The sequence below is a fragment of the Furipterus horrens genome, unplaced genomic scaffold (assembly GCF_987537825.1).
Source record: "Furipterus horrens unplaced genomic scaffold, mFurHor1.1.pri manual_scaffold_2, whole genome shotgun sequence".
NCBI lineage: Eukaryota > Metazoa > Chordata > Mammalia > Chiroptera > Furipteridae > Furipterus > Furipterus horrens.
Window position 1 is genome coordinate 48,660,123 of NW_028327172.1, and position 13,686 is coordinate 48,673,808.

General features: G+C 52.9%; 1 protein-coding gene across 4 annotated transcripts in view; it reads left to right on the forward strand.

The window, feature by feature from the left end:
- The first annotated feature begins 425 nt into the window (after positions 1 to 425).
- MYO7A (myosin VIIA) overlaps positions 426 to 13,686 on the forward strand; it is a 68,971-nt gene continuing 55,710 nt past the window's right edge. For 3 of the 4 annotated variants that reach the window (XM_090265673.1, XM_090265678.1, XM_090265686.1), the window contains exons 1-2: positions 429 to 539; positions 5,109 to 5,261. In XM_090265673.1, the coding sequence (XP_090121799.1) occupies positions 441 to 539; positions 5,109 to 5,261 (252 nt within the window). In that variant the 5' untranslated portion in view covers positions 429 to 440. Of the gene's footprint in view, positions 540 to 5,108; positions 5,262 to 13,686 lie in introns of all 4 variants that reach the window. The other variant, XM_090265669.1, reaches the window with a different exon arrangement.

Here is a 13,686-nt window from a genome sequence, read left to right on the forward strand (position 1 = left end):
GCAACTGGTTGGGTGTCCTGTGGGGACACTTCCTTTAGGACAGAGGAGAAGTGGTTTGGGTGCCTCGGTGTTTCTACCTAAAGCTCAGTGAGTCTGGTGTGAGGTGTAGGGCTTTGGGGAGAGCTGGGCTCTGAACAGGCCGGGGTTTGAAGCTGCCCAGCGGTGTGATCTCAGCTCTTCTCTCTGAGCCTCTGCTTACTCATCTGTAAAATTGGGACAATGACGGCAGCTACAGTGGAGGGCTGATTACATTGCGTAAATGCCCGGACCCAAGTGACTTCCGGCAAGTGCGAGTGCCCTCTTCTTCCCTCTCCTGTGGCTGTCACTGAAGCCCCTAGTGGTGGTGATGGGGGCACAATATCGCTTGGAAGGGGTACCCGAGTGCCACCCTGCTCACCTGGCCTGGCACTGTCTCTCACCCACAGGGAGACTATGTCTGGATGGACCTGAGATCCGGGCAGGAGTTTGATGTGCCCATCGGGGCAGTGGTGAAGCTCTGCGACTCTGGGCAGATCCAGGTGGTGGACGATGAAGGCAATGTGAGTAGTGCCCTGTCTCCCCTTGCTCCCTGCCTCGGGGGGAGACACAGGCTGACAGGTGACCTGAGGCAGGGGCCAGGCAGTGACCACCTCAAGGGCGTGGCGGTGGTGCCTGTGCCCTCACATCCACCTCTTGCCGCCCCCCCCACCCCGGAGTTTTCCCCACTGCCCATGGTGGGGAGGGCATTTGTCCTTCTGGCTACCTATTCCACACCCACAAGCACAGCCAATTCCATCTAAGATTAGAGACGTGTGTCTGTGTGGGTGTGTGTATGTGTGGTGAGGCATCGGGTGGCACCGGGCTGGGAGCTCCTCAGGTGCAGGTGTGCTTCAGAGTATGTGCATGAGGACAGAGTTGCAGCTTAGCGGGGATATGAGGGACTTAGGGGGATTTGGTGCCACCATCGTTTGGGTTGTGCTCGGTGCTAGGGCCAGTGCTGGGGACACAGAGATGGGACTGAGTCCTTAGCTTAGCCTCCCAGTCTGATGGGTGAGAAAGAAGATCCAGCGACTTGGAGCAGGAGGCTCTGCTGGGGACAAGGGGAGGGCCCAGGACCTGGGAGGCCTGGTCGTGGACTGGGAGGGATAGGGACATCATTGTTACCCCTGCAGCCCCTCGGACAGCCTGTCAGGGTCTGCACAGTCCTTTGACCCACTTCTGTCTTTGGGTCCTCACAAGCATCTGTGACAGGCAAGGAAGGCAGCCACTGTTATCCCTAAGGAACACTGGGGCACAGAGAGGACCACCAGAACTGATCACACAGCTAGCAAGTGATGATGTCGGGATTAGGACCCAGGACCTCTGGCCTCTGTGCATCCGTTTCCCCTCCCAATATCTCAGTGGCAACTCGGAGGCTCAGGTTCTGTTAACTCCTGGGTTTGGGAGTGCCCGCAATGCCATTCTGGAGGCTCCAGTTCCAGGACTGTCTAGGAAGCCCTGAAAGGTTGCAGCCACAGAAGGGGGGCTGGCAGCACACACTGGCCCACAAACCTGCCTGCAGCCTCCAGGGTGGGGCCCAGGGACTCTCCCTACAGGCTTGAGTTTCACCTGGGTCTGGTTGCAAGTCAGATGGTGTCCCGTAACTGTGTCACCGGATCTCAGAGGTCCCCTCCCACCCGCCCCCACTAAGGCCCTGAGAGTGGGGGCTGCAGAGTGAGGGGGGCATGGCTGGAGGGCCTGGCACAGGTTAGGGGGGCTGGGTTTGTCTCTGTGGAACAGGGTGCCGGGGCTTCGGGCTTCATCCTTCAGGAGGCTCTCCCTGTCTCATGCCCTCCTCACCCCTCCAGGCCGTCTCTTGCATTCCTCTGTCTTCCCAGACTCTTTCCTCTGTCTTCCCACAAACTCTTTAGGGACCAGGTGACTCACATGTGGTTCCCCAGAGCTCAACAAAGGGTCTGCCCAGAGAATGTTCTCCATAAAGACGTGCTGAATGAATGAATGAAAGGTGCTCACTGGAATTCCAGCGCTCTACCTTTGCCCAAGCTGTTGCCATTGTCAGATGCACCCCTCCTTCCCTTCCTCGACAGAGCATGTGGTCCCTGCCTCTCCCAGCTCAGGGCAAGCCAGCTCTTTTCCAAGTGTGCCCGCAGTCCCTGGAATTAACCATGTTCTGTCTCCCTCCCTCCCCCCACCCCCACCCCCTCTGATATCCCTGCAGGGCCAGGGCTCGGTTTCTGCTTCTGCCTGCTCACACTTTGGTCCCTGTTGTAGGTGCCTGTGGACATTGATCTGAGAGGTGCTGACGTCAGCTGGGAGAACTTCTGCACAGGAAAGGCAGGGGCGGGGGTGGGGGAGCGGCTCAGCTCTGCCATTGCACTGAGCCAGCCGCTGTACCTCTTAAGTGTGACTCCTCACTGTGAAACAGCGGCCGGTACTTCTGTTATGAGGAATAATAATACCAGGCACTGGCTGAGCAATTACCAGGCAGCAGTGCTTTTTGGACCTAGCAGGAGTAAAACAGATGTTGGCCTTTATTGTATCAATCAATCCTCCCAACGTCCCCAAAGGAAAGGACAATTATTCTAACTCCCATTTCCTAGATGAGGTCCTGGAGGCTCAGGGAAGCAGTGACATGCACAGGGTGACAGGGTCATGCTGTGGCTGAGCCGGCTCTTATCTCTGCTGAACTGTTGGGGGGAGTCATTATGGGCCAAGGGTTGGGGTTGGGCAGGGAAGGCAGACAGCCTGCCATGGAGTCCTCTCCCTCTGGCCCACCCCAGGGCTGAGGGCACAGTCAGTGAGCAGGGACCAGGCAGGGGGAATTTGCAACTGGATTAGCTTTTATCAAGAAACAGGGTGTGTGGGTGAGAGGAATGTATCATTTGGGGTTGGAAACTCCAGGCATGTTCTTCAATCTCACCTCCTGGCCCATTCATGCCTCAGGAAGAGCTTGGTGAGGGCCTGGCCTGGACTGAAAGGCTCCTGGCCCAGGAGGTACTGGGAAAAGCCAGGGACCCTGGAGTTGTGGGGAGTGGCTGTCCCCATCCCGGAGCCCTTTGAGGGCCTGTGCAGGCCACCACCCTACTCTGCTCCTAGTCTCCCATGTGAGGTGAGGGAGTTGGGGTCTCCCCGTGACTAGGACTTCTGCTTGTACTTCAGACCTGGTCTTCAGTGGTCGCCAGCTGGCCACCTGTCCCATTAGAGGTTCCTTACCATGATATGTGTTCTTGGTTCCTGCATGAGGCACTGGGGAAGGGATACAGCAGACATGGCCTCCAGGAGCTGTCAGCCTTGGGGCAAATGGGAGGTCAGGCACAGAACTGCGCTCAGACACTGGCAACCTGGGGTGACCACTGCCTTGCATGCGGAGACGCAGGCAACAGAGGAACCCAGGGAAGCCCCTGGCCCTGCCTGAGGTGGAGGTTGGGGGTGGCCCAGGTGGAGCTCAAAAGTGGGCAGGGGTGTCACAGAGGGCTTTTGAAACTGGGGAGCATCTGAGCTGAGTCTCAGAGGCTGAGCGGAAAGGAGGTAGAGGGACCAGCATGAGCAAGGCCACGGACGGGTCTGGGGAAATGGATGCCAACCTTCCCTGGCTTGGAAGTACAGGGGTAACTGGAGCAAAGGCTCATGCTCCTTTGTCCAGCTCATGCTGGCCCTTGAATGCCGGGCTGAAGAGCGCTGGGGGAGTCAGAGAAGGACTCAAAGCGCCAGAGTGGTGCGATTGGACTGGTGCTTGAAGAAACACCCTTGAGAGGGATAGGAAGGGGGTGTTGGAGGTGAAGGCCGGGCAGCAAGGGGCAGGACTCGGGTGAGACATGGTGGCCTGGATCAGGGCGGCGGCTTCAGGTTGGTGAGGAGTGCACTTTAGAGGGTTGAAGGGGTAGGAGTGGGTGACCAGTTGGATTGGGGGTGAGATGGGCTGGGGGCTGATGCTAGGTTCCTGCTAGCGTCTATCTGTTGAGCTTGGTTATCCCAGGTGGGACCTGGAGGAGAGTCAGGTGTGAGAGTTCATGACAGGGCATCACGCCTACTCAGCCAGTCTGAGGGCTTGAGCTGGAAGGTGGCAGAGGGGTCCTCTTCAGCCGCCAAAAGTTAGGTTCCTGCCGAGTCCCGAGGCTCCCAAGGTCCTAGCACTTGGGAAGCGGGAGGAGGCCTCAGAGGTGTGTGGGGCTTGACTTAGGCTGTGGCCACACCCCAGAGCACAGGTCAGACTCTCACTTCCCTGGAAGGCCAGGATTGTGAGAAGAAGAGGCTGGAGACCACGGCTGGGGGGTGGGAGGGTGGGTGTTGCTTCCAGCACTGGGAGAAAACCAGGACTTTGCATGTTTGTTGAAAGAGCCAATGCTGTTGGCCAGCTGCTCCACCGTCTGCCACCTCGTGGCAGGAGGAAATATTGCAGGGAAGAGTTGAGTCAGTGGGCAACCCAGTTTCTGCTTCAGCTCAATACTGAGAGTTCCCCTGCTCCACGTACACCCATCAACAAGCCCTGTGCAATGGATCCCAAATGGGTCCACTTCTCCCTGTCTCCACTGCTACTGTCCTCCTTCACCAGCCTCAGTCAGACTCTTTGCTTTTGCTCTTCCCCAGACCTGGAATTTCCTCTCCCAGGTCTCAACCGTCACCTCCTCAGAGAGGTGGTCTCTGACCACAGTATCTGAAATAGTTCCCCGGTAATTCTTCATCCTATAAGCCTGTTGTTTTATTCTTGGAACTCTCTGAAATTACTTTGTGTGTGTGTGTGTGTTTTTTACTGGAGCCTAGATTTGAAGCCAAGGCTAATTCCAAGTATTACACCTTCCATTCCATCCTATAAAGTGACTGGGGGACTCTAAGCCCCTTTATGACAACTGTGAGATGGGGCCAAAGTCCCTGGCCTGCCTACCTCTTCGGTCTGTAGAGAGAATCCCTAAGAAGAGGAGGAAAGGCCCATGGGGGTTGGGCAGGGGCAGTACCATCCTTAGAGATTCACATCTGTTAGTACTGACAGTGTTTGGCTGTGCAAGAGGATAAAACCCTTACCAGGATTGCAGACACATGGGGTTCCCTTACTTCTAGAACCTTTTTCCTAGCAATGCGCAGCCTGGGATTCTAGAGAGTGACCTGACATTAGCCTCTGTGCCTCCCCACAGGAACACTGGATCTCCCCGCAGAAGGCCACGCACATCAAGCCCATGCACCCCACATCAGTCCACGGCGTGGAGGACATGATCCGCCTGGGGGACCTCAATGAGGCCGGCATCCTCCGCAACCTGCTCATCCGCTACCGGGACCACCTCATCTACGTGAGTGCCCCCGGCCTCGCCTGCCCACAGCCCCACCTGTGCTGCCCATGGGCTCAGCGGCCTGAGACTGTGAGGTCTGCTGCTGGCCACTGGGGCAGGGGCTCATTTGCCTGTATCCCTCCGTCTGGCTCATCCTCTCTTTTGGGCTGTGGTCTGTGTGGTCTGTGGGTGAAGAGAGAGGCAGTTTGTACCACAGGTTCTTTTTTTTTTTTAAAGATTTTTATTTACTTTTAGAGAGGGGAAAGGAGAAAGAAAGGGAAACATCAATGTGTGGTTGCCTCTTGGGCACCCCCAGCTGGGGACCTGGCCTGCAACCCAGGCATGTGCCCTGACTGGGAATCGATCTGGTGGCTCTTTGGTTCGCAGGCTGGTGCTCAATTCACTGAGTCATAGCAAGCAGGGCTCTTTTTAAAATATTATATTGTATTGATTATACTATTACAGTTGTCCCAATTTTTTCCCTGTTCCCCCTCCACCTAGCACCCTCCCACTCACTCAGGCAATTCCCCCCACCATTGTTCATGTCCATGGGTCATGTGTATGAGTTCTCCGGCCACTCCATTTCCTATACTGTACTTACATCCCCATGGCTATTCTGTAACTACCTATTTGTACTTCTTAATCCCCCATTCCCCCACATCTGCCTCCCACCTTGCAACCATCAAAATGCTCTCCGTATCCATGATTCTGTTTCTGTTCTTATTTGCTTAGTTTGTTTTTTAGATTAAATTGTTGGTAGATATGTATTTTTTGCCATTTTACTGTTCATAGTTTTGATCTTATTTTTCTTAAATAAGAACCTTCAATATTTCATATAATAATGGTTTGGTGATAATGAAATTTTTTAGTTTTTTTTCTTTTCTGGGAAGCTCTTTATCTGCCCTTTGATTCTAAATGACAGCTTTGCTGGGTAGAACAATCTTTACTGTAGATCCCTGCTTTTCATGACTTTAAATATTTCTTGCCTGTCCCTTCTAGCCTGCAAACTTTCTTTTGAGATATTAGTACAGTCTTATGGGACCTCCCCTGTAGGTAACTGCTTCTCTCTTGCTGCTTTTAAGATTCTCTCTTTATCTTTAAAGTTTGGCATTTTAATTATGATGTGTGTTGGAGAGGGCTTCTTTGCATCTGTCTTGTTTGGGACTCACTGTGCTTCCTGGACTTGCGTGTCTATTCCCTTCACTAAATTAGGGAAGTTTTCTTTCATTATTTTTTCAAATAGATTTCCAATTTCTTGCTTTTTTTCTTCTCCTACTGGTATCCCTATGATGTGAATGTTGGAATACTAGAAGTTGTCCCAGAGGCTGCTTACACTATCCTCAGTTTTTCTGGATTTCTCTTTCTTCTTGTTGTTCTGTTGGTTGTTTTTTTGCTTCCTTATGTTCCAAAATATTGGTACAATTCTCAGTTTCATCCCTGTAAATTGTACTTTATTTCAATTAGTGTATCCCTTGTGTCTGACTGGATCTTTTTTATGCTGTTGAGGTCCTCACTAACTTCCTTGAGCATCCTTATAACCAGTGTTTTGAACTCTGCATCTGATAGACTGCTCATCTCCATTTCATTTAGCTCTTTCTCTGGAATTTTGTTCTGTTCTTTCATTTGGGCCACGCTTCTTTGTCTCCTCATTTTGACAGCTTCCCTGTGTTAGTTTCTATGTATTAGGTAGAGCTTCTTCGGCTTCATGTCTTGGTAGTGTAGCCTAATGTAGTAGATGTCTTGTAGGGTTCAGTGGCACAGCCTCCCCTACCACCCAAGCTGGGTACTCGAGGTGCACCCTTCGTGTGGGCTGAGTACACCCTCCTCTTGTAGTTGAGCCTTGATTGGTGTTGACAGGCCAATGGGAGGGATTTATCCAGGCCAGACAGCTGCAAGGACTGGCTGTGATCACTGCCCTCCATGGAGGATCAGTTGTGCAGGGGCAGAATGGTGGTGCTCTGACATGGTCTGTAGCTGTCCACTGAGTGTGCAGGCTCTAGAGTTTCCCAGGTGGTGCAGGCCAAGGTCAGCCCCTATCTATGTTCTGCCCAGGGCCACCTGCATGAGCTTTAAAGCAATCTGAGATGGCTACTACCTGTGCAGGACTTGAAGATGCCCAGGCAAAGCCAAGCTGTGAATTTAGGCTGGCTGCTGCTATATCAGGCCTGGTGCCACTTAGCAAGAGGTACAGGGGTAAAGGGCTTACTGAGGCTAGCTGTTGCTTGTTTCATAGGATTTAAGAAGTTGTGAAGCATCAGCCAAGACTAGCCATTCATATGGAAAAGTCACAGTTAACTGTTGGAGTGGGCCCATAAATTTGATGGGATGGAATCTCAGGGACTCTCCAGGGCAGGGCAAATTGTGTTAGCCAGGTTGATGGAATCTCAGATATGGCAACTGCCTGTTGGCTCTGTGGCTTTGTTGGGGGGAGGGGGGCTCAGAAAAAGGACAATGGCCTCTGCCTACTTTTCTGAGTGGGATAAAGCTGTCCCCCAGCTCCTGCCTTCATGCCAGACACTTCAGTTCCTCCCTGTATGCCACTGGTGCCTTTCAAGCTGCTACCCTGGTGCTGGAGCTCAGAGGGAGTGAGTCTGAATAGGTAAGTCTGTGTGTGCGTTCTTTAAGGGGAACTGCTTGGGACTCCAGAAGGTTCTTCCACTGACTCAATCGCCACTGGTTTTTGGAGCCAGAAGTTATGGGGACTTATCTTCCTGACACTGGAACCCTGGGCTTGGGGGCCCGGTGTGGGGCTGGGACTCTTTGTTTTCAAGATATCTTTTCTGAATTTTTATTTACTACAAATGAATGTGAGACCAGCTTGTTCCACATCTCTGCCCTTCCTACCAGTCTAGATGGATATGGTTTCTTTAATTCCGTAGTTGTCAGACTTCCATTCAACTAGATTTCTGATGGTTCTGAGTGATGGTTGTCCTATGTTTTAGTTGTAATATAGATGTGCTTGTGCATCTTGACCGGAAGTCTTGTATCACAGGTTCATGTGCCTCTGTAGGTCTTGAAACCACTGGACAGCGTTGTGAGAGCCTCAGTGTTTACCTAGAGACAGGGAACTACTGCCCCTCTGGGTTTGCTGTGGGGTCAGGGCCTGTTATTGGGTCCTCAAAGTTGAAAGAGGATGGGTTTGGAGTCTGTATCCTGAGGAAGGGAATGGAGGGGGGAACATGTTTCTTGACCACCCCACCAAAAGCCTCCATATTATGATCAGTCATACACACACCCCACACTCCTCCCCCTTAAAACTTAGAAGGACAAATACAGACAGTTTTCTCAGCCAGGACTGAGCTGATCCCAAGAGGTGGGATCAGAGACCAGCAGAGCAAGAGAAGAGCCCACAGAGATCATTTAGTCTAGAGGTTCTCACGCTCTTTGATTCAGGAACCCTTTATGCTCTTAAATATTAATGAGAATTCCAAAGAGCATTTATGCTAGTGACGTCTTGTGATATTTACCATATTAGAAATTAAAACAGAAAAACTTTAAAATTTTGATTAATTCATTAAAAAATAACCATAAAAATCCATGACAAGATAACATATTTTTATAAAAAAGAACTATATTTGCCAAAATTTTAAAAAATACTGAGAGAATTGACAGTGTTTTACAGTATTTTCATGTACGTTTAATGTCTGGCTGTAATAGAAGACAACTGGATTCTCGTATCTGCTTCTCATTCCATCCAATGTGGTGTTGTTTTGGTTCAAGTATATGAAGAAAATCTGGGAAAGACTTCCTGAAAGGGTCTTGGGGACCCTTGGAGGTCTTTGGACCACACTCAGAACTGCTTGTCCAACAGTTTCATTACACAGGCAGGAAAACTGAGACTCCACAAGGTATAGCCAGCTGTGCGCTGGGGCCACTGCATGGCTCTGACCCAGCCCCTCCCGCAAGCAGCTCAGGGGAGAAGGTAACTGTGGGTGTGCAACAAGGAGAGAGCGGAGGGAGCCCCTGAGGCTGGTCCCAGGCCCTGGACAGGCTGGGATGGAGGGAATGCTCAGGGGGCTGTGGAAGTACAGAGGAGGTTCTGAGGGATTTGTAGGAGTGAGGCGTCGCTCTCAGCTCGGGGACGGTGGCAGGGCTCCTGGAGATGGGTGAGGCTGACTGGCAGAGGTGGCACCAGGAAAGGGTGCCCACCGGGCGAGTGAGCAGCACAGAGTCGCTCAGGTTGTCAGGACCAGGAAGGGGAGCTGGGGAGACAGAGCGGGAAGTCTGAGGGAGCCTGGGATCTGCTCCTGAGGAATCACAGCCAGGCGCTCCCCTCAGAAGCCCGGGCACTGTGGCCCCTCAGCTGGTGGAGAGGCCTCTGCCACCCTCCCAACTTTGGGTCCCTCTGCAACTTCGGGGCCCCAGGGAGAGCCTATGTCTGGGCTTTTGACCTCTGTCCATTGCTCAGTAAGCCGCTTTCACAGGAAGTCCCTTGTACTGACAAATCCCTTGAAGGGGCAAGGGCACGGGAGGGGGCAGGGCATGATGGCACCTCCAGACATGAGTAGTGTCGCTCAGCCGACACAGTGGGGCTAGAACTTGAGCCAAGGCCAGAGATATCCCAAGTGGATCCACCGGCGTCTGCACCCCAGTCCTTGGTGGGTCCCTCCCTGCTCCTCTCCCTGGATGGCAGGTGGACACGGGAGGGACCCGAGGCTCTCTGTGACCACTTACGCAGGCCGGGTGGAGTCTGACGCTGGGTCCGGAGGTAAGTAGAGCGCTGTCCACCTGCCCACCGGGCAGGCCACTACCAGAGCTGATTTCCTGACCCAATCTCCAGCCCAGTCTGGAGGCTGAGGGCCCCTTCACGGGGAGGAGCTGAGTGAGATAGGAGTTGTTTCCACTGGGGACCCTGCAGACCATGTCTGAGAATCACTCAGAGGCATGGAGGTGGTTATTTTACATGTAGTTCGGAGATTTCGCAGGTAAACTGGTTCCTCATGTGGGAGGGAGCTGGTTAGTAGACTGAGTCAAGGAACAAAGGCAAAAATGGGATTCATAAGCGGGCAGTCCAGGATCAGTGGGTCTTGCTTATGAAATTGCGGGGGGCAGGGGACTGGTTAGATTGATTAGCTGGCAGCTAGCGGAGAAAGCAGCCTGGGCATTGCGTCCTTGAGCGGGCTGACGGGGTGGGGGGGGGGCGTCAAAGAAAAGAATTCCAGAGGTTTACAGGCTCTAAAGAAAAACCCGAGATCTGTACAATTGCCTCATTAGAAGTGTTACTGGTAACCTTTCTGACCACTTTTCTGGGTGAGGGAGAGGAGGCAGGGAGGGGACAGGAGGTGGAGCGGAGAGGAGGTGTCTAAGTGTTTTTATTCAGAGGCTGTGGTCAGAAAACCAGGCCATGGCACCTAGAGGGTCCCCAGCTCAGATAGTCCATGAGCCTAGCGTTCCAGGTGCCTGTTGGCCTGGGGAGTCACGCTCAGGAATTGCAGGGTCCAAGGGGGTTTCCTTGACTTGTCGACTCCACGACTCTGTGACAGGGTGAATGATGTCAGATTAGAGCAGGGCTTTGAAGAAGCAGCTGGGCCATTGTCCTGCTCAGAAATCGTACCTGTTCCTAACCATGGCAACCCCTGGGCACTTCATGGCTTGGGTTACCCTGGGCACAGCCTCACACACCCAGGATTTCCTCAGATTACCGCAGTGCTCTCAGCCATGAGCGGGGCGGACACTCTGTCCCTGACTGTCTGTCCCAGGCTCATCTGCTCCAGCTGGTCAGCTGGTACAGACAGTACCCTGGGGCCACAAATCAGCTCTGGGCACCCAAAATAGGAGAGGTCCCCCAGAGGACACATAGAAATCTCTTTTAGGGTGGTCGCAGAGGCCAGGGCTATCCCTGGGTTCTGCAGGGAACATGTGGCAGGTTTGATAGGGACCTAAGACTTCCTGATGTTGAACAGAGGTCTGGGAGGCCTGGGTCCAGGTCCTGGCATGTGGCCTTTGGGGAGTTTGTGCCACTCTCTGGTCACAGCCTTCCTTCTGACAAATGAGGAGACTCCTTAGGTAGTACTTTTGTGACTCTGGGAAGGTATGTGTGTCCCAGGATGTGTGTTTTGGTTTCCATGGTTTGCTGAGGTAGAGCCTGCAGACCGGCAGGCCTGAGGACTTCCTGGAGGAGGTAGAGTTTGAGGTAATATTGATTCCTGCCATATCTCCTAGGGTGTGTCTCACCCCAGAGAGGCCTCCTGAAATCCCCTGGGCACTTGGAGGCCCCTAAGGACCTTGTGTGCTGTGTTCTGGACTTGGTTATAGTCTTTATCTGTCCTGCAGCCCAGCCCATGGCCCCACAGGGCAGGTTTTATTACTGGAGATGTGAGCAAGAGGCCTGTGCTGGGCAGGTGGGCATTAACTGCTGACTGTGGACTCTTGGGCAGAGAGGGCCAGAGGGCTCAGGAAACAGTGCTGAGCGTCTGAGGGGGTGGATGGGCACTGAGGCCCAGGGAGGGCAGGCGGGCCTGGGGCTCATTGCCAGCAGTGGCCAAGCCTCTTGCTTCTTCCACTGCCAGCTCCACAGCCCACAGGTGCATCCTGGGATTTGGGGAAGTCCAGGTGGGGGAGGGGAGAGCTGTGACTCTGGGGCCAGGGTCCCTTGCTCGTCCCACTCCCTGCTTATCTGTTGTGTGAGCTTGTAGTCAATCCCCTTCCTGGAGGCTCATTCTCCCCTCTGAGAAGGGGATGTGACTGCACCTCTCAGGGGCCTTCTGAGGAGAGAAGGGGGAGATGAAGTGGAAGCTGCCAAGCCCTGTGCCCAGCAGGGGTCTTCCTGGCAGTTGGTGTGACCTTGCCCTCTGCTGGGGAGGGTCCTCTCACTGAAGAAAGAGGCCTTGTTTATATTAGTTATTTTGAAATGAGTTATATGTGCTACAAATTGGAAAGTTTTCCTTCTGCCACACAGAGAACCACTGCTGCTAATTTCTAATCTATCCGCCAAAAGAAAGACTCTCTATATATTATATATAATATATGTATACAGTCATCCCTTGGTATACACAGGGGCTTGGTTCCAGGACCACCAACCAATACCAAAATCTGTGGATGCTCAAGTCCCTTATATAAAAAGCTGTAGTATTTGCATATAACCTAGGCACATCCTTCTGTGTATTTTAAATAATCTCTAGATTACTTATAATACCTAATACAATGTAAGTGCTATGTAAGTATATTATTTAGGGAATAATGACAAGGAAAAAAGTCTGAGCGTGTTCAGTCCAGACCCAGCCATCATAGGCCTAATTACATAGTACATGTCAGCAACAACGTAACTTTTTTTTTTTCAGAATATTTTTGATTCATAAAAATAAAAAATATTGGTTGAAGCCATAGATGGGGAATCCATGGTTACAGAGAGTTGACTAGAATGTATATATATCACATATATGATGTATATATATCACATATATACAATTGAAAATGTTTGTCTACACCGATGGTGACATTGCCCCCCACACCTCTGTGCTTGCCCACTAGCCGCATGTCTGGGCTGTTCTTCCTGTCGTGTAGGTAGGGCTGCCTCAGTGTTGCTGATAGGCCTGTCCCCTGCGTCGCTCTCCCTGTTCTTTCTGTGGGCAGCAGATCACTGCTTCACCCCTTAATGTAGCCACTCCTCTAGTTGCCGAGTGTCCTCTGTGCTGTGCAGGATAGAGAGGAGAGCGAGGCTGGGAGCAGAGGCCTTGACCAGAATTACAGAGGAGTCAGGTGGGCCCAGTGATGGGTCACACGGTGGGGGATGCTGGGTGGCCTGCAAGGGGTCATCTCAGCTTGGAGTGGAAGGATGGGCAGGAGCTATTAGCTGGGTGAAGGGGCCCGCGGATGGAGTATGGGGCTTTTAACTGAAGTGCTACTATGGAGGAAGCCTCTGGCTGTTGAATGCCGCTGGTGAGGGCCAGGGCTCAGGGGTCCTGTGTGCAAGGAAAGGATAGAGACTTTGTCTTGAGACCCTGTGAAGCTGCCTGAGGGTTTTCAGGAGGGGATGACATGCTCAGATTTCTTAAAGCTGACCCTGCTCCCAGGGGAGGGTAGATGGAACTGGGGACCCAGGAAGGAGGTACTTGACCAGGGGCAGGGGTGGGTATGCTGAGGGAGAGATGTGGGCTGGCATGAAGGAGAGGGAGGTGCTGAGGGGGTCCCAGGTCCTGCGTTGCCTGGGCGAAGGATGGTGACAGCGTTGGTGGCTGAGCTGGGAGGCTGAGGAGGAGCAGGCTTGGAAGGGGGAGGAGCTATGCTCTGGACAGAGGGGACATCAAGGGGGCATGTCCAGGAGGCTCGGGGCTGGGAGGCCTGGTGCTCAGGAGGGCCCTCTGGAATGTGGGCATCGTAGAGAGGGCCACAGAGGCCCTGGTGGGGGTCGAGGCCCAGGAAGGCTTCTCTGTTGTCTCAGCCTGCCTGTGGCCCTCCCTGGCACTGCCCCTCTCCCACTTGGTCACAGAGCCTGCTCTTGGGCCAC